At 63.3% G+C, this 19,587-nt stretch overlaps 2 protein-coding genes across 5 annotated transcripts; both read right to left on the bottom strand.

The window, feature by feature from the left end:
* Positions 1 to 63: 63 nt before the first annotated feature.
* RSKR (ribosomal protein S6 kinase related) lies at positions 64 to 4,329 on the bottom strand. 4 transcript variants are annotated; one of them, XM_053995882.1, is made up of 12 exons: positions 3,763 to 4,329; positions 3,466 to 3,675; positions 2,686 to 2,769; positions 2,532 to 2,600; positions 2,309 to 2,378; positions 1,568 to 1,675; positions 1,384 to 1,424; positions 1,257 to 1,284; positions 1,063 to 1,152; positions 901 to 989; positions 721 to 831; positions 64 to 630 (listed from the first exon to the last, which is right to left on the bottom strand). In XM_053995882.1, exons 1-12 carry the CDS (start codon positions 3,985 to 3,987, stop codon positions 409 to 411), a joined length of 1,347 nt encoding a protein of 448 aa, XP_053851857.1. In that variant the 5' UTR covers positions 3,988 to 4,329; the 3' UTR covers positions 64 to 408. The 4 variants fall into 4 exon arrangements, with proteins under 4 accessions (XP_053851857.1, XP_053851856.1, XP_053851854.1 ...); XM_053995881.1 differs by having other exon boundaries at positions 3,466 to 4,329; XM_053995879.1 differs by having other exon boundaries at positions 901 to 1,152; positions 1,257 to 1,301; positions 3,466 to 4,329.
* An 80-nt stretch (positions 4,330 to 4,409) lies between these two features.
* On the bottom strand, positions 4,410 to 18,445 carry BLTP2 (bridge-like lipid transfer protein family member 2). The gene is made up of 39 exons (XM_053995875.1): positions 18,347 to 18,445; positions 17,524 to 17,653; positions 17,208 to 17,254; positions 16,768 to 16,930; positions 16,570 to 16,688; positions 16,165 to 16,225; positions 15,755 to 15,953; positions 15,480 to 15,603; positions 14,980 to 15,104; positions 14,827 to 14,894; positions 14,585 to 14,733; positions 14,228 to 14,346; positions 13,859 to 14,022; positions 13,468 to 13,732; positions 13,141 to 13,346; positions 11,890 to 12,985; positions 11,472 to 11,663; positions 11,191 to 11,393; positions 10,995 to 11,113; positions 10,700 to 10,920; positions 10,395 to 10,585; positions 10,210 to 10,309; positions 9,934 to 10,136; positions 9,352 to 9,646; positions 9,076 to 9,233; positions 8,779 to 8,985; positions 8,573 to 8,672; positions 8,196 to 8,378; positions 7,902 to 8,023; positions 7,669 to 7,824; positions 7,474 to 7,595; positions 7,029 to 7,209; positions 6,865 to 6,951; positions 6,652 to 6,762; positions 6,431 to 6,566; positions 5,811 to 5,935; positions 5,361 to 5,462; positions 5,146 to 5,280; positions 4,410 to 4,963 (listed from the first exon to the last, which is right to left on the bottom strand). The coding sequence occupies exons 1-39, from the start codon at positions 18,415 to 18,417 to the stop codon at positions 4,781 to 4,783; spliced, it is 6,738 nt and encodes a 2,245-aa protein (XP_053851850.1). The 5' UTR covers positions 18,418 to 18,445; the 3' UTR covers positions 4,410 to 4,780.
* Between the last annotated feature and the right edge of the window lie 1,142 nt (positions 18,446 to 19,587).

Consider the following 19,587-nt stretch of genomic DNA (forward strand, 5'->3'; position numbering starts at 1 on the left):
CCACGCCCCTGGCGCGCCGCGCAGCGCCGGTGGAACGGACGGACGGACGGATGGACGGAAGGACGGGCAGGCGGATTCAGCTCCTCCCGCATCGCCTGCCCCCGGGAAACCACCCCACACGGTCCTCCAGACCTGCTCCAACCCCGCCCCGAGGGAGGGCGTCCAGCCCCACGCCCCCACTCCGCTGGTCCCGCTTTCCCCACCACGAGTCAGGGCAGCGCTCGCAGCAGTGCCCGCGGCTCTCGGGTTTATTGCTCCCGCGGGGAGAGGTACAGAGTTGAGGTACCCGGGGATGAGATCGGGGGGTACCCGGGTAACCCCTTAGGGGACCCGGCCCAGCAGGGTCCGACCCGCTGCCGGGGTGGGGGGATGTCCCTGAGCGATGCCGAGGGTCCCAGCCGTGGTGGCTCAGCCAGGCCAGGGCCGGTCCGGGGGGGCGGCGAGGTCGTAGTCAAAGTCGGCGAAAGTGGCGGGGTCGGGTGGGGGCTGCTCGGGGGGTCGCGGGGCCACTGCCACCACCACCGGGTCCTTCTGCAGCAGGTCAGCGTCGAAGGCCACCCCGCGGAAGAAAGGGTGGCCCTGAAAGTGGTGGAGGTAGCGCAGGCGGTACAGGGGGTTGTGGCACAGCAGCTGCGGGCAGAGAGAGGACAGTGAGAAGAGAAACCTCAGCATCCAGCCCAGCGCCTAGTGGGGACCCCAAAATCCAGGCAGGAGGGTTACCTCGGCAAGCAGCCGAGCCAGCTCGGGGCTGAACTCAGGTGGGCTCTCGTAGCTGCTCTGTTTGACACGTTCCAGCATGGCCACATGGTCCCCCGCTGGAGCCACAGGGAACTGAGGGAGCATAGAGTGAATTCAGGGTCTCCCTGAGGTGTCCCTGTCCCCCCACCCTGTGGTCCTTACCTCCCCACTGGCCAGAGCAAAGAGCAGGACTCCCAAGGACCACCAGTCGGCTGCATGGCTGTAGGGCCCCCCACTCAGCACCTCTGGGGCTGTGGGGAGGCTGGGTGAGCACCTGGGGGTCTGCACCCCCCGGAACAGCCCCCCCAGCACGGCCCCCCTTACCCATGTACTGCAGGGTGCCACAGATTGTGTGGGCTCGCTCGCCCCACTGCAGGTACCGGGAGAGGCCGAAATCAGTGAGCTTGAGGTGCCCTGTGGGGCCAGATGCCACATGGGAACCCTTAGAGAGGGTGTCCCCATTGACAGGGTGTTCCCACGCGTGGGATGTCCCCAAGGCAGTGCCACCAGGCTCTTACCTCTCTCATCCAGGAGGATGTTCTCCATCTGAAAGGAGACAGGCACTGAGGTGGCCTCTCCATGCTGGGGGTTCAGAGACCCCCCCCTCCACCCCATCCTCCAGCCCCCAGCCCCACTGCCACCCACCTTGACGTCTCTGTGCATGATGCCCAGGTCGTGGAGGTACACTGGGGACAAGACAGAGCCATCAGTGCCGCATGTCCCCTCCCAGCACAGTGCCCACTGCCGCCCCTGGGGGTGGCTGACCCTGCCTGCAGGGCTCCGCTGGTGGGGACACCGGCGGCTGTCCCCGGCGCGGAGGGTCACTCACCCAGCACCAGCACCAGCTCAGCAGCGAACAGGCGGACGGTGGCCTCGGCCAAGCAGCCGGCCGCGCGCCACAGCGCGTGCAGGTCCCCGGTGCTGCAGTAGGTGCACACTGCAGGGACAGGTGACAATGCCTTACTGACGGGCTGGGCTGGCACGAGGGACGCTGCACTGGCATGGGCACAGGGGTGCAGAGGGGTCACTGCAGCCGTGCACCGAGGTAGTGGAAGCGCTGGGGTTATAAAGGCAGCAAGGTGGCACAGGCACCAGGGCAATATGGGCACCAGGTCACAAACTGAGGTGACACGGGCATGAGTAAGGTGGCATGGGAACATACAAGTAGCAGGGTGACATCAGCACCAGAGCCCTGTGGGCGCTGGGAACACACAAGCACCTGGGACCACATGAGGTACGGGGCGGGGGGGGGGGTCACACAGCCACCGGGAACACACAAACTGATGGCTGAGGTGACACAGCCATCAGGGCCGGGCAGGCACCAGCGCTGGGGTGCTCTGTTCACCCCCACGCTGATCCCTGCCCCGCTGTAGCTTGTCCCCATCCGTGTCCCCCACCCGCACGCCCGCGGTGGGTGCGGGGTGGGAGCCGGGAGCCGGCAGCCAAAGCGCCCGGATCCCCCCGGGGCAGCGGGGGGAGCGCGCGTGTGCGGGGACACGTGTGCGGGCGGCGGGGACACGTGCGCGGGCGGGGGGGGCCGGGGCGAGCCCGCGGGCAGATGGTCACTCACTGATGAAGAGGTGGCGCTGGCCCTGCCAGCTGTCCCCCAGCCCGTGGACAAACGGGTGCCTGACCTGCCTCTGGGGACACAAAAGCACAGAGAGTGAGCGGCCCCCGGTGCTGGGGACCCCGCTTCTGCCACCTTCCATCCGCAGCTCCCACGGCCTCCTGGTGTCCCCGCAGCCACCCTAAACCCCTTCACGGGCTGGGGTCCCTCCTGGGCCCCCCCTCACCTGGATGCTGACTTCTTCTTTGCACTGTTTGAGGGTGTCACGGCGCAGCACCTCCACTTTGGGCACAACCTGGGGGGGGGGGGGCGAGGTACTGTCAAGGGGGGGGGACAAGGGCAGGTGGGGGCACCCATGGGACCCAGGGGCCAGCACCCACCTTCACGGCGCAGACCTTCTCCCTCCCACAGTCCAGCACTTTGAGGATGGTCCCGAAGGAGCCTTTGGCCACGAAGCCCAGGATCTGAGGGGAGGAGCAGGGGCTGAGCACGCCATGGAGATGGATTTGGGGTGCTCGGGCTGGGTCCTGCATGGGGTAAGGTGAGGGGCACAGAGCACCCAGAGCAGATGCTGGGGACATATGGGGACCTGGAGGATCCAGCAGAGACCCCAGCAGGATTCATGGGGACCCAGTATGGCGCACAAGGGACACGGGAGACTGGGACACAGGGATCCCAAGGCGGCAGCGGCGGATTTTGACAGAATGCACAGGACCCCCGGGGGTACACGCGGGACCTCGGTGGGATGCCACGCTCCGGTGGGGTGCAGAGGAACCCCGGTAGAACACACCGAGACCCGACACGGGCAGCTGGCGGCAGCGGCGATAGAAGGGGACCGGGCGGAACGGCCGGGGACGCCGGTGGGATGCGCAGGGACCCGGGAGAGCGTGCGAGGGGAGCTCGGTAAGGCAATCGGCGATGCCGGGATGGCGGCACGGGATGCACGGAAGGCGCGGGAGGATGCTCAGGGCGCTGGGGGACCCCGGTAGAGACGTGCAGGAACCCCGGTAGGACAAGCAGGGTGCGAGGGGACCCGTTAGGGCGCCCGGGACTGCCGGGGCGGGATGCACGGGCAGGACGCGCCCGGGGGAGGACGATCGGGGATTCCGTTCGGATGCAGCGGGACCCCGATCGGAGGGTGGGGGTCCCCGGGACGGCACCTTGAGCTGCTGCTGGCGGGCGGAGGGGCGGACGGGGAACTCCGGCAGGAACAACGAGACGAGCTGCGGCAGCGGCCACCCGGGCAGCGGCGGCTCCTCGGCGGGGCCCCGCGGGGCCAAGGCGAGCCCCGGTACCGGCACCGGTACCGATACCGGCACCGACCCTGCTCGGCTCAACAGCGCCCGCACCCACGACCCCACGGTGCGGCCCTGCGGAACCGGGGACAGCGTCAGCGAGAGGATCCCGGGGCGGGAGATGCCCAGGGGGATCCCCGGGGCTGATGCCGCCGCACGCACCTGGGGGGGCCGCACCGGAGCCGGGGTCGAGCCGGGGCCGCTGCTCGTCGCTCCCATCGCGGCGCCGCCCGGCCGCGCCCCGAGCCCCGTCCCCGGTAATCGCCGCCTTACATAACCCCGCCGCCCCGCCCCGCCCTGCCCGCCGCGACCACCCCCCGCCCCGGGGCTCGGCGGCGGGGCTGCCCCTTGCACGGCGACACCCACCCGTGACCGATCCCCGCCCATTCGGGACCCCCGCTGCACACCTGGGGGTTGCTCACCCACCCGTGACTGATCCCACCCCCACACCAGGACCCCCGGGGCTGATCCCAGCCCCTCTGCGGGACCCCCTCATTACACACTCTGGGGCTCCCCCTTCAGCCTTTCCTTTCCTCTTTGCACCCCACGTGCTGCAGCCCTGTGGGGGTGCCTGCAGTCCCTGCTGAGCCCTGGCTCGGCCCTGGGCTCACGGAGAGCACTGCAGAGGGGTAAGTGCACAGGCTGAGCCCAGGGGTGCCCTGAGCCCCAAATCAGGAGCCCTGAGCAACTGCTGGGGAAGAGCAAGGGGTGAAGCCCCCAGGGATGGGGGACTGCCGGGCTGAGATGGGGAGCGGTGCTGAGCCCAGCACTGCGGGTGAGGCAAGAAACAAGCCACTGGCCTGAGCCTGTTCCAAATTAAAAACTCTTTATTTAAACTCTCTCCCGTTCCCCTTTTTCCCAGCCTGGAGCGATCCTGCTGATTCACCAGGCCCAGGGGCTGGGCCCAGCACCCGCACAGCAGGGAGGGGGCTAAGCTCGCAGGGGCCCTTGGCACGAGGGTTCTGCACCCCACAAAGCTGCCCCGGAGCACCCTGTGCCCCACATCCCCGTGCTGCTCCACCCCTGCCCCACAACAACGGGGCTAATGAGGGCCTGCACGTGGCTGAGCCCTCCTCGGGCACCGCCGAGCAGCACAGCCCCCCTTTCACCTTCGGGGTGCCCCCCCAAGGGGGAAGCACGGGGCACCCCAAGTCCCTTCCCGGCCTGCCGGGTGCTGCCGTCATTTGCGCCTGCCGAAGATCGACTTCTTGCTGGGGTTCTTCTCGCCCACGCTCAGCCCGATGAGCAGTCGAGCCTTCTCGTCCTCCTCCTGCTGCTGGATGGTCCCATCAGATTTGTTCTCCAGCTTCCCCCGGGCCTCCGCGCCCGCCGCCGGCTTCAGGCGCAGCTTCTCCTTGATCACCTGCCCCGGGAGTCAGGGGGCTCAGCAACCCCCCATGGCCGCACCCTGGGTGACAGCCTGAGCCGCTGAGCCAGTGCAGCTGCTTCCCACACTGGGGAATGTGCCTGGGGTTACCATCTCCATCCTGGGCAGAGCAGCTCTGGCAGCCTCCGGAGCGGGAAGGGGGATGTGGTCCCACGTACCTGTGCCACCAAGGCTTTGCGGCTGTCCCTCTTCACCGCCATGGCAAAGTCCAGCCATGTCCACGTGTTGTTGTGGTACTCCAGGCATGGCAGCACCAGGTTCAGGTCACCCCAGTCCACGCTGTTCTTCTCCCCCTGTGCAACAGAGGTGTCAGGCAGTGTAGGGACGATGGCCCAGACCACCCCAAGCACGCCCTGTCCCACTGGTCCCACACCTTGTAGCTGACACAGAGTGGCACCTGCGGGATCTTGATGTAGATGAAGGAGTTGTTCATGGCTGCACGCTCCTTCATCTTGTCGATGTCATCCACGGGATGCTGGGGACAGAGCAGAAGCCATGAGCAGAAGGGAAGGAGAAGGGACACAGCCAGGAACCAGCAGGGAAGGGACAGCCGGGCACTAGGCCACAGCATTGCTTCATCAGGGAGAGGTGAGAGCTGCTCTGGCATGGTGTTGGAAAAATGAGATACAGGGATCACATCAAGCGTGCAGGCGCCTGGTTGTAAAGGATGCAAATCCTCATGGTGGGAGGGAGCAGGAGAAAGCAGACAAGCATGGGAGGGAAGTGTGGGAGGACATGGCTACCCAGCCCTGCAGTTAAGGGAAACAGACTGGCACCACAGCAGGGCTCTTGCAGTTTCCCCCCTCACAGCAGCACGAGGTACCTCAGGTGCTTTTCGGAACGATCTTCTGACCCCTGATGTCCGGTTCAGTCCCTGAGCAACTCCCTTCCCTGAGCCCAGCGAGTCATCGGCCCCGATCAGCTGCCGCGGCTTCACCACAGGGATCCCTGGGGCAAACACGGTGTTGAAACAGAGTAAAAATATAACGGGGTAGAAAATCCATTTGGATTTAGGTGAAATGTGCCGCTTCGAGCTTGCTAACATAAGTAAAATATGCTGTTTAGTCTGGTAACTAATCTGCAGCACTAGCAAAACTGCCCCAGCTAAGGAGAAAGAATGCAAATTTCCAAGCTAAAGAGAAAAGAAAGACTCCTCAGACCTTGAAACAGACTAATAAAAACCATACCATTCCCTACAAATCTCTGTTGGAATTGGGGGGGTCTTGATTTTTCACCACATTTCATTGTGAGGTGGTGGTGGTGTCCAGCCAGGGGTCAGCCGTGACCCCAACCTTCCCACCATCTCCCTGACCACAGGGGAGACCACAAATCCCTGTTTCTCAACTCATGGCTGGACAGCAGCTGCCCATAAACATAATCCTGGACACACAGCTAGAGCTGCTCAAGGACATCCAGAGAGGAGGGTGATTACAAGCCTCTCACCTGTTGTCACCAGCTTGGACTTATCTTCCTCATCCCCCACTTCCTCCTCCTCCACATTACGGCCAGGGAAGAAGAAACCCATCATTCTGTGGAAGAACTGGTGGGTGAGCTGGATGGTGAGAGGCACCACGTTCACCTGTGGGAAAGGGACAGGTCAGAGCCAGGCACACACTGCCTGTGCCCCACAGAGACCCTGGCACCTCCCAGCCCAGCCCTGGCACCTCAAAATGCTCCTTGATGGAGATGCCTCCCACGGGAGGCCGGACCTTGCTGAAAATCCTCAGGGCCAGCTGCCGGCCAGACTGGCAGGAGCTCTGGGGACGCAGCACCACCTGCAGGGAAGAGGACGAGTGGCTGGGGTGAGGACAGGCCGCTCTGCTCATGCCATGCATAGGTCCCCAGGATGCAGAGCTGCTCCCTCAGCTGCCACTTGCCTTGTAGACAGCGTTGGGCAGCAGGTTGTTCATGGTCACCCAGCCCAATTCCAGCAGATGCTCGGCCGTGTCATCAGACTTGTTGACCTGTGCAGAAAAAGCCATCAGCTCCCAATGTCCCCGTCCCCAGCTCAGGGGCTGTGGGCACTGTCCCAACTCCACACCTTGCTGTAGAGGAAGCGCTGGAGCTCCAGCTCAGCAATGCCCAGCTGTCCATCCTCCTCTGTCAGGCGCCAGCGTGCCTGGGCAAAGTAGAACTCAGTCCTCCGCGCCACGCTCACGTCCTCCGGCTGCTTTCGCAGCTCCATCTTGTTGGCTCGCTGCAGCTGGAAGTCCTTGAAGCACCTGCAGCACAGAGGAGAGAGCTGGGATGTGGGAGTCCTAGAGTAAGGGGGGCACAATGCTGGGGAAGGCTGAGATCATAGAATCAGAATGGTTTGGGTTGGACTGTCACAGGTTGCTCCATCCAGCCTATCCTTGAATACTTCCAGGGATGAGGCAGCCACAGCTTCTCTGGGCAACCTGTGCCAGTGCCTCACTGGGAAGAATTTCTCCCTAATATCCAATCCAAACCTAGTCTCAGTTTAAAGCCATTCCCCCTTGTCCTACCTGATCAGTATGTTCAGCTCCTCACTCTCCAGCTGCAGGTCAGCTTTTTCCTGGCTCAGCTGCTGCTGCAGCCGGTGGTTCAGGTCAAGCAGGACCTCATTTTTGCTGTCATCCTTCAAGGACTGAAAGACAGACAACCCTCAGTACCCTCTGCCCTGGAGTGGGGATTCCAGGGAGCCAGGGATGTGGGCTCACCTTCATGTTGGAGTACATCTGCTTCTCCAGCTGCCGGATCTGGGCCACATGCTGCCTCACAGCCTCCTGCAGGTGTAGGATACTGCTGCGCTGCTCCTCAGGGTTGCTGGAGATTTCCAGCTGGAAACGCACCCGCTGCTTCTTCTCGCTGTGCTCCTGGACACAGGAATAGGGCAAGGTTAGGACTGCCTGGGTGCAGCGAGTGGCACACGCTCCGGGAGCCCCGTGGGTACCTTGCGTTTGGGCTCCACGTGCAGCAGCAGGTTGTTGACTATGTCGAGGATCATGGCATACTGTGCGGGGTTAGTGGAGATCTCCAGGTCGTGGTGGATCAGGGTGAAGGTGTCCACAGCTCCTGCAGGGACACAAAGGGCAAGTGGGGCCTCAGCATGGCCAGAAATGTGTTGAGGACCTCTCCTGTATGCAGCCCTCTGACCCCAGCAGGGCCAAAAGGGAACACCCCTGGAGTTAGCCACGGGTCAGCCCAGAGCTCTGTCCCCCACAGCACACTGCCTGGCTGCACCCACCCTCCTGCTTCTTCAGCAGATCCTCCTTCTCCTGGTTGGCAGGGGTCTCAGGGGGCTTTATCTGTGTGGCCAGCTCGGGGTCGATGTCGTGGCTGTAGCTGATGTAGTACATGCGGCAGCTGCAGCGAGAGATAATCCTCTGCACCTGCTGGGTCTGCTGGGCTTCCGAGGGCTGATTCCAGTCTGGGGACAGGCAGAGGGACCACAGTCAGAGTGCCAGGTCCCAGCACAGTGGGACTGCACAGTGCAGGCCTTGGAGCATCAGCCACCTCCTGGAGCCACACAGGGACAGGACAGGTGCTCTCGGCTCTACCAGCCTTGGGGTCACACCCGAGTGGGACTGGGGTAGGCACAGCAGCCAGGGCTGTGGGCAGTACCTGTGGTGGTGCTGACCATGCCCCCCACTGCCTGCCCACTCTCCATCAGCTCCTGCACCGAGTCCAGGCTCCGCTGACGATGCTCCTCAATATTTTTCACCTGGGGAAGCAAGGAGGCACTGCTGGCTGTCCTCACTTTCCCTGGCTTGGCCAGGGCACTGACAGCACTGCCTGTCCCCCACATAGCTCACCCACCACATGCTCACCTCCAGCCAGAGCTGGCCATGCTCCCCCTCGGAGGGGCTGCTCTCTGTCGTGGCAAAGTACTGCATGCCATCCAGCAAACACGTCCAGGATGTCTTCTGCTTCAGAGTGTCCCCATACCAGGCAGGGTGGTGCTGGCACTGCAGCAGCTGTGCCTTCGCAGCGGACACGATCACACAGCCCTCTGTCTCTGCACCACGCAGAACCATCTGTGGGGGGAGAGACCCCAGGGGTCTGATGGACCTTTCTGGGGCAGGCACAGCCCCTGTCACAGCCAGGCCGTGGGGACAGGCAGGTACCTGGCAGTTCACCAGCTCGATGAGGCAGTTGCGGTTGTAGATGTCGTCGGTCTGGCAGGCGGCGATGCCGCAGAGCTGCTCGCTGGCCCCTGACTCCTCTTCTGTGAAAACCACAAACTTGTCCGTCTCCTCAATGAGCTTCTGCAGCATGTAGGCCCCTGAGGAAGGAGAAAGGTCAGTGCAAAGCTGTGGGGGGATGTCACAAAGGTACAGAATGAAAACAGGCACAGCTTTGAGCTGTGGGCTTCCCCTTGCTCCCCTCCCCGCTGTGCTCACCCCCTGAGGAGGCTCTCTCAGGACGGCCACTGGTGATGGGAGCGGTCACTCTGGCAGGGATGGAGTGAGCAGAGAGTGGGCCCCGCTTCAGCTTCTTGGCCTGCAGCTGTGTGTCGATCTTCAGCCCCTTCAGGGCCTCGGTGGACAGGTTACGCTTGAGCACAGCCGCTTTCTTGTAGCCATCGTAGAGGCCGAAGGCGATGTCCCGGTTCGTGGTGGTCCAGGACGCCCGCAGGTCCACCAAGTGCAGCTGATGCGTGTGGAAACCGTCGTCCCCATCACGCAGAGGCAGCTCCTGGGCACAGAGGGTCAGTGCCTCAGCACAGCAAAGCTACTCCTGGCCCTGCCCAGTGGGCTCATGCATAGGGAGTAGGAGCCCTGCCAGCCCTTCAGGCAGAGCGTGGGGACTAGAGCTTGGACCACAGCATGGGCACAAAGTCAGGTGCTTGGTAGATTGGAGGCCCTGAAGTTCTCTCTCTTCCCCAGGCAAATCCCTTCCCCAAAATCCAACAACCAACATCCCCTTGTCCTGGCGTTGCCACCAGGCCAGCACAAGCTGCTGTGCCCTGTCTGCAGCGGTACCTCCTCAGCCGTGCGGTTGCTGTGCCGCTGGTAGGTGAGGGAGGACAGGCTCAGCAGGTGGGTTTTCTTCACCAGGGTGTCGAGCTGGTGGTCGGCATTCTCATCACAAGTGGAGGCCATGAGGTGCACGGTGACCTGGCTCAGGTCACTCACCATCTGTGTGATGCTCCACTCCGAAATGAGGCGCCGCATCACCGTGCCGGCTGGGGGACAGGGACAGGGGTAAGCCAGGGCCCTGCTGCACCTGGAAGTGCTGCTGGCAGGATTCCCACTCACCTTGTGGGATGAGCCGCTGTGTGCCCCGAGTGAAGATGTGTCCCTGGCAGCATTCCACCTGGATCCCCCGCTGCTGGGCAAAGGAAGCCCAGTAATGCACCTGAGAGGGAGCAGAGAGCAGGAGCTGGGAGTCCAGCAGAGGCAGAGCAGGGAGGAAACACCAGATTCCCAGCTCTGGGAATTACCTGCAGCCGGGGGAAGAGGGCAGTATAGGACAACTGCTTGTAATGCTGCCCCAGCTTCTTCTTGCTGGGTTTCATGTTGTTGAAGAGCTTCCCACGGCAGATGGGCCGTGTCACACTGGTCCACGTGGCCCAAAAATTCTGCATCCAGCGGAGGGTGCTGCTGTAGAGCAGGATCCGGGGCTGGGAGTACTCTGAGAATATACCCACCATCAGCTAGCACCATGGGGCCAGAACCCAACCCACAACCAGCATGCCCTGCCCTATGGTCCTTGTCCCCAAGGGATCCCCAGGACGCTGTCAGCCACCTTTACTGGGTTGTGTCAGGTCCATCCGGATGGAGAGGTTGAGGTTCTCGGAGCGGAAGGCACGGTAGGAGTCATACTGCTGCCCCACTGGCACCTCGGGCAGGAACTCGGGGGAGCGCAGCACCACACCATGGTGGTCGTGGGGGTTCCCATGGCACAGCCACTGCAGGTCCAGCGTCATGCACAGGTCAGGCAGGTGCAGGAAGCAGCAGTCGTCATATCTGAATGAAGAAAGAGACCCCAGTCACCCCCCAGCACTGGTGAGGGCCCCCCATGCTCACGGCCCCACACTCACTTGGAGGCTGTCCGGACATTGATATCCAGGTTGCCCTTGAAGACAAACTGCCCGGGCTTCCAGTGGAAGGAGAGTTGGCTCCACTCCCAATGCATGTTCTCCGTGGTGTTGTAGGGGTCCTGCAAGGGCAGGTGTGAGGAGTGGCAGGTGTGAGCTGACCCCACACCATGTTGTTCCCCAGTCCAGTAGCACCCACCTCGGTGGCCAGCTGGTGCAGGTTGGCCTGTTCAATTTCCATGTGCCAGTCTCCGTGGAAGAGAAGGCGGCTCTTGTCCCACCAGGGCAATGGGGCACTGGGGTCTTCTGAGGGCTTGGTGAGGAGATCCACACACTGGCCGATCAGGGTCCAGGCCGGGTCCCAGCAGGGCCCCCAAACGATGGTGTACTGGGAGATCACAGCTGGGGACACAGAAGTTGGCTCAGCCATTTGCCCTGTCCCTACCCCACCACAGAGCCCCCCATTCCTCCAGGCCTTACAGTGAAAGTCATGGTAGAACTTCAAGGGTGGCATGTTCCTCTCCACCGTGGCATCGCCCCAGGGCAGCCCCAGCTTCAGGACCTGGCGGCGCCGGGAGCAGGCCTGGCCACACTGCTCGGCTCCGATCAGCCGGCCCGAGAGCTGCCAGTTCCGGATCTCAAACAGGTACCGGGGGTAGTCACGGATCCGCACTGCGGGTGGAGGAAGGGCTGAGGGGTGGGGCAGCAAAGAGACAGGCAGTCCCCCACTCTGGGACACAGTAGGAGCCATCGTCCTGTCACATCTCTGCTTCCTTCCCACTCCCTTTGAACCTCCAAAAATCGTCTTCCCTCCCTGGTTACACACCACGTGGTACCAGCCCAGGCCACATAGCCATCGTGCTGTTGGAAAAGGGCACCATCCCACAAAACAACTCACCAAAGAAGCTGCCAACTGTGCCCTTCATCATGCGGCACCACTGGGTGACCATCTCCAGACCCTCTGGGGGGAACGGGCTGACGTCATCCATGTCCCTCATCTGCTCTAACACACGCTCCGTGCCATGGAAGGACTCATCGGCCATGGCCACCAGCTCCAGGTGGGCCAGGGTCCAGGTGAGGAGGGCCCTCCGCATGGGTGTGTTGGCATAGAGGCGCCGCGAGCGCTGGATGTAGATCTCGATGTTCTTCTTCTCCAGCGAGGCGTAGAGCTCCTCGATCTTGCGGGCAGGCAGCAGCTCCCCGTGCTGCTTGCGCAGTGCAGCCACCTTGGCGTCCAGCAGCTGCAGGCGCTTGGCGCTCTCCTTGCTCTCGTCCTTCATCAGCTCGTAGTTGTCTCGCAGCTTGACCTCAAAGACGTCATCCAGGAAGACCCAGGAGAAGTGGGTGACTTTGAGCAGGAGGTCGGGGGGCAGGGCCGTGCTGGCGGGGCGCCCAGGCCGGTGCAGGCCCTTCAGCCACTTCTGCACGCCCACGGCAGCGTCCAGCGTGCGGGAGAAGTCGTACTGGTAGGGGAACTCGATGGTCACGCTGGCGAAGGAGAAGGCCCAGCCGCGGTTGCGGAGGGTGCGCAGGGTGGGGAAGGCGTCGCGGTGCCGGACGACCTCCTCCAGCTCTGGCAGCAGCTTCACCTCCACCTCCTTGAAGCTGAAGATGCTGTGTCCATCAAAGCCGGCGGCCAGCTCAGGGCAGTAGCCGTGCAGGGCACCGCCGTGCCAGCTGACCGAGGTCCGTTCCGCAGCCAGGCTGATGTAGTTGGCCTCAGAGACAAAGGCTGTGAGCTTGGCAGAGCTCAGCTCCAGGGACAGCGACAGGAGTCTTTTGGGAGGGGGCCCTTTTGGCTGGAAGGGCCCTGGTGACCCAGTAGGGGTGGCTGGGTGGGACATGGGGCTCTCTGGGGGCAGGGAGGGAAGCGTCCTGTGGCCGAGGGCGCTCCGCAAGGTTTCGTGGCACTGCAGGGTGGCCAGGGTGTGATGGTACAGGTGCATGTGGTCAGGTGGGCTCCAGAGCACTGCCAGCCCCTCGCCGCACTGCACCTGCACCGGAGAGAGTGAGCAGGCACCACATCACTGCCAGGGCAAGCACAGCAGAGCCCCGTCCTCCCCCCAACACCTTTCATGCCATCCAATCCTCCCCCTGCCCCATCTATCCCCAGAACAGGACAAAGCAGTGGCCCAACAGCCAAACCAACCTCCAGGGAGCGGATGCTGCTGTGGTAGGTGACAGAGAGCACAGAGAGGCTGGCCACCGGGTTGGGGATGGCAGGAGCTTTGCAGCACGGCTGCATCTTCTCAGTGATGCTCTTCACCAAGGCCAGCACCATGCCCTGGACGCTGAGCGTGCAGCTCTCAGCACTTCCCAGGACAGTCAGCGTGTCCAGCCGCAGCTCCAGGGCACCTGGAGAGACAGCATGTCAGTGCTCAGAGGCACAGAGGAGGCACGCTACAATATGCCAGCTTCCTCTGACTGCAGGGTTATTCCAGGACAGCCATCTGGGATCAGTTTGGATGCTATTTACCCACTACGGCCGAGAGCGTGAAAAGGTTCACGTCCTCCACCTTCAGATCCACCTTCCAGAGCAGCCCCCAGGGCTCACTGGAGGCAGAGGGTGGCTGCTTGGTAAGTTCAGCCCCACCAGGCTGCAGGCAGAACAGGGGCAGGACTCTGGCCAGGCACTCAGTGCAGGTGTCAGACGACTCCACTTGTAGCCCCCGGATGGTGCAATCCAGGAAGAGCGTATCCGACTGGGCACTGGACATGCCCAGGGGCTGGTTGTAGCTGCCCTGCAGGACAAACAGGATGATCACTCTCAGGCTGCAAGACATCTCTGTACCACCACATATCCCTGTGCCACCCACATGGAGTCTGAGACTGAAAGCCACCCCTTGGTCCCTTGGCTTGCCCCTCACCTGGAGGTTGAAGGAGTCGAGGATGAGGGCTTCTCCCCACACATGCATGTTGGGGGGATGTGGGGCACGCTGGATGTGGGAGTCATTGCCCACTCGCCAGCACAGGTGGTCCACGGCCAGCACCGCTCGCTGGTGCACGCTCTGTGGCCGCAGGTGCTGATAGTCTGTGGGCACAGAGGAGGGGGGAAGTGCAGGCAAGGCTCACCCAAACATGGGCACCCCAGACACAACCAGGCAGGGATCCACAGCCCCTGGCCACGCACACACACACAGGCAGCACAGCGGCAGCACGACCCTCTCCATTCCCATCCCGCTGCCTCTCTGGCAGACCCCAAGAAGAGCCCAGCACCTCCCTGATCCAGCCTGTACCTGCAGAGATGGAGTTGAAGCCCAAGGCGAAGGGCGGCGTGTCCCCCAGCTGCACGGACACATTGACGTTGGACAGCGAGGCACACAGGATGATGGGTGCTAGGATTTGGGGATAGCTCCTGCACAGGACAAGCAGGGATGGGCTGTTACTGGGAGCTGTGTGCCACAGAGCCTGGCAGGGAGCAGGCCCAGAGGGATGTCCTCTCTGCAGGGGCTCCCTGATCACCTCCTGACCAGCCTCCCCATCCCACAGGTGGTGCACAGATAAGGTGCTGAGTGCTCAGGCACCATGCCAGAGTGTGGCCAGCAGGAGGAAACAAGCTGTGATACCAGCAGCTGCACTGAGGCCAAGTTTACCTTCCCTTGTGCCCTTGGCTGGGGACAGGCACCGCCCGGCACCTGTATTCCTGTGCCAACAGGCCCAGCCAGTGCGAAAACTCTTGGTGACGGTAGTGGATGATGCAGGTGTTGAGCAGCACAGCAGCTGAGAGGTCAATGGCTGTGACCTAGAGCAGGGAAAGGGCCAGGTGGCAAAAAACTCATGCCAGGAGCCAAACCAGCCACCCCCAGGGGACAGAGTGTGCCCAGCGCTAGCTCACCTGCACACTGGTCTTCAGGGAGTTGAGGCACACGATGCGCTGGCGGCTCTGGGACAGGAGAAGGCCATCTGGAGGGACAGAGGAGGACAAATGAAGGGTGGCAGAGGGCAGTGATGGCAGCCCTGTCCCATCGGTGCCCTCCTGGCTACTTGCCCTCTAGCTGGAGGTCTACACTCATTTGGTCCAGGTCTGAGGTGGGCGTGAAGTTGCGCAATGGGATTTGCTCCTCTTCACGATGATATAGAAACTGCAGCAGCTTCAGGCTCCAGGTGAGGTGCCTAGAAGACAAAGGGAGTCACTGCCAGGAGGGAACTGCACTGTCATGTCCTCCATCTCCCTGTCTCTCATCACCAGCTGACCAGAATGCTGGCATGGACAAACACAGCAGCCAGTGCCCAGCTGCAGCACAGCCCAGCGCTCTCACCCCATCGCCTGAGGATCCTGTCAGCTGTCCTACTGGAGAACCAGCTCACGTCCCTTCCTCCCTCCCCACGAGCCCATCCCCAGGCCCAGCTCAGTCCTTCCCACTGGAGTAGGCTCTAGGACTTGCTCTCTGCAGTCTAGCAGAGCCAAGGGACGAGAAAGGAAAGGCACAGTTGTCCCCAGGTCCATGTCCCCAGCATTACTTTGGACTCGGACAGCCTGCCCCTCACCTCTTCTGGCTGTTCATGGACAGCACCATGCTGGTGTTCTCCAGCTTCATCTCCACCCTCCTGGGAATGAGCTTCAGCATGTCCCTGCTCAGCAGAGACAGGGATTTTGAGGGCTCCCCTGGGCCTGGAGAAGGACAGAGAGAGTCATGGGAAGGACTTGTCCAAGCCCCCACACTCGGGAGTGATCCCACAGCCAAATCCCTCTGGCTCCAGTGTAACTATGGGGGCCACCAGCCCCTGCCCTGCGCAGAGCTTGTCCCTGTCCTTGTCCTGACCTGTGCTGGGCTCTTCCCCCACGCTGCTGTGCTGGGCCCCAGCAGTGACGTGGTGCAGTAGGGGGCTGCAGAAAAGCCCCTCGTGCAGCTCTGCCTGCAGCGTGCGGACGCAGAGCCGGACGCCCACCAGCCACCGCTTGCTGCTGATCTCCAGGGAGAGGGAGAGCGCCAGGGCCAGCTCTGCCAGGCACATGTCATCCTGTGCACAGGGGACACAGCAAGGAGCACAAAGGGAGTCACACAGTGCCCTCCCAGAGCGTGCTGCAGGTGGAGAGCTGGGCACAGCAGAGAGCCCAGCAGCCGGCAGCATCACCCAGCCTCAGGGACACCCTGGGACAGGTCCTCTGTGAGTCCCAGAGAGCCAGTGCCCAGGCTCCAAGTGTGGAATTTTTCCCTCCTCCAGCACTCACCAGCTGGCTGCTCCGGAGGACTTTGCTGTTCACCTTTGTCAGGCTCACCTCGCACGTCAGGCTGGGGAGAGCAGAGAACAGAAGGAGGATGTGGGTCCTGCTGCTGCCAAAACAAGTTCCTGCCCTCTTTCCTGTGGGACACAGGGACCTCCAGGTCCCTGCTCCAAGTGCTCCCAAAAGCAGTGCATGCCCTAACTCCATGCACACCACATTATTTAGAGAACGCACAACTCAAGCTTCCTGTGACAGGAAAAGGAACCAGGCCAGCCTCAGAGGAGGTTAATGCGTCACACCACAGGTGACAAGGGATGCTGCTGAGTGGGACAGAGAGAGGACAGACACAAGGCTGGGGTCAGAGTAGCTTCCCCACCCTGGAAGCAGACAGGGGTACGAGCACAGCATTACCTCTTCCCATTGCCATTCAGGAGGAGACGTGTCTGGCTGGCCTGGATGTGCCAGAGAGACTCTGAGGTGGCCACGTGCAGAACCATGATGTTGATGGAATCCATGTGGATGGAAAAGAGCTGGAGGGAAGGTGCTGCTGTGAGGGATATCCGACAGCAGCGCAGCCCACAGCAGCCTCTCACTGAGCCAGTGCCTCACCTGGCTAAGGAGCCTCAGCAGGGAGGGTTTAAGGGTCAGGTCTGTCCTGCTTTCATTTCCATCAGCATCTCTGGGAGCCTCTGGGACGGACGGCCGGAACGCAGGGCCTTTCTGGAGATCCGTGCGGATTCGCACCTCGCCGAAACACAGCTCAAAGTAGCGCCTGGGGAGCAACAGCACAGGCAGCTCTGACAAGAGCTCGCACTTGGCACACCTGGCCCTGTCACCAGGGATTTCCCCTACCCCAGGGACATGCAGGACCAGCACAAGGGCACCCACAAGACACTGTCACCTCCAAGCGTGGGTCACTCCCTCACAGAGCTGACCACAGGGCAATAAGGATGGCAGAAAGGTGTAAAGGCAGCAGGATGGCAAGCAGGGCGAGGGGTGAGCCAGACCCCCAAAGGGAGCAGGCAGGGAGCTGGGGTGGGGGCACGTACGGCAGCTCCCGGCTCAGTTTGCTGGAGATCCAGATGTTGTCGATCTCCTGTAAGGACACACAGGTGGGTCAGAGAAGAAACAACTTGGCTCTGCCTTGTGATGCTCATCTCAACATTCCCACTCCACTCCCAGTGCCTGGGACCATGCAAGAAGCAGCCAAAACCCCAAGTCTGGCCATGAGAGGAACGGCCTGGCACCAGCCATTGGGGTGCTTAACAGGAGAGTGGCTCCACGGATTTGCTGCCAGCCTGGAAGTGACAGCAATCACCCTCCCTGCCTTGTCTGCCAGCGACCACCCCTTGCCCAGGTACCCACCACAGTCTGCTGCTCCCGCTGGAACTTGAGGCTGATGTTCTGGGCCCAGAAGAAGCCAAAGGAGCCGATCTTCAGCTCTGCATGAAGCTTCTGCCGGCACCAGGTGACAGCCAGGCGACATGCCAGCCATCTGTGGGGACAGGGGGAAAGCCAGGGTCAGCCTCCCCACTGGGGTTGGGGTCTAGGGATGCTCTTTGTCCTTTGAGCACCAGCTCCAGCACCCACAGCTGGATAGGAGCTCACAGGAACTCACGGTGGGGAAGAGACCCTGCAGGACCACCCCTGACAATCCCTGACAGCCCCCTCCCAAGACCAGAGGCCTCCACACCCCCCTGGCACCCTATGCCCACCCCTGTGAGCTCCTCTGAACTCCTCCAAGCCCCCAAGCCTCTGACACCAAGCTCTACAACTCCCCAGTGCTCTGCAGGCTCCACTCCACACCTGTCTCCCAGCCCTGTGAGCCCCCCAAATTCCTGACACCCCCCCCCAAGCCCTCTTTGTCCCCCTTACCCTCTGCTTCCCTCCTCCCAGACCCCCAACACCTCACCCTCAGCCCCGCGGGGCCCCCCGCACCCCTGACACTACCCCAACCACCCTTACCACCCCCAAAATCTCCCGTGGGCCCCCCAAAACACCCGCACCCCCCACTGCCAGCCCCTCGGGCCTCCCCTTGACCCCGGCGAGCTCCTCCCACCCCGGCAGAGCCCCAGCCGCCGCGCTGTCACCCCACTGCCACCGCCGTGCCCCCTCCCCAGCCCTGTCACACCCCCCCGAGCCCCCGCGGGGTCCCCCACGCCCCCAGACCCGCCCGCCAGGCCCTGACCGCGCCAGCAGCCCGGCGAGCAGCGCGATGAGGACGATGCCGAGGAGCGCGGCGGGCAGCGGCGGCGGCATGGCGGGCACGGCCCCGGTGCGGGCCCCGGCCCCGGCCAGACCCCCTCCCTCCCGCCCGCCCGCCCCGGCCCCGGCGCCGCCGCCGCCCGCGGGGCCGCCCGCGCACCCCGAGTGGCCGCTGGGAGGGGCGGGACGGGGCGGGGCCGAGCGGCGCCTGCCCGGGGACAGCGGCCGCCGCAGCGCCCCGCCAGGGCCGCGCCGGCATCGGGACAGCGGGACACCGGCATGGGGACGGGGGACACCGGCATCGGGATAGGGGACATCGGCATGGGGACAGCGGGACACCGGCATGGGAACGGGGGACACCGGCATGGGGACAGCGGGACACTGCCATGGGGACGGGGGACACCGGGATCGGGACAGCGGGACACCGGCATGGGGACAGCGGGACACCGGCATGGGGACGGGGGACACCGGCATCGGGATAGGGGACACCGGGATTGGGACAGCGGGACACCGGCATGGGGACAGCGGGACACCGGCATGGGAACGGGGGACACCGGCATCGGGACGGGGGACACCGGCATCGGGGACAGCGGGACACTGCCATGGGGACGGGGGACACCGGGATCGGGACAGCGGGACACTGGCATGGGGACAGCGGGACACCGGCATGGGGACGGGGAATACGGGGATTGGGACAGAGGGACACCAGGATGGGGACGGGGCCGCACCGGCATCGGGACAGCGGGACACCGGGATGGGGACAAACGGACAGCAGGACCGCACCTGCTTGGGAAGAGAGGGACACCGGGATGGGGACGGGGGGACACTGGGATGGGGACAGATGGACAGCAGGACCACACCTGCTTGGGGACAGAGGGACACCGGGAGGGGGACAGGGATGCACTACAGCGGCACCGGCATGGAGACAGCAGGGACACCACAACAGCACCAGCACGGGGACACCGGGATGGGGATGGGGGTGACACCGGAGCAGCACTGGCATGGGGACAGCGGGATGGCACCGGGATGGGGAGACAGATGACACCAGATGGGGAGAGGAATAACACCAGGGATAGATAGGGACAGGAGTGACACCGGGTCTGACACTGGGATGGAGTGAGGGGGGGTGACACAGCAGGTCCAGCATTGAAATGGAGTGAGGAGCAAGGGGGGGGGGGGGGTGGTGACACCAGGTCTGGCACTGGGATGGGGTAAGTGGGTGAC

This window comes from Vidua macroura, chromosome 20 (genome assembly GCF_024509145.1).
Source record: "Vidua macroura isolate BioBank_ID:100142 chromosome 20, ASM2450914v1, whole genome shotgun sequence".
Lineage (NCBI taxonomy): Eukaryota > Metazoa > Chordata > Aves > Passeriformes > Viduidae > Vidua > Vidua macroura.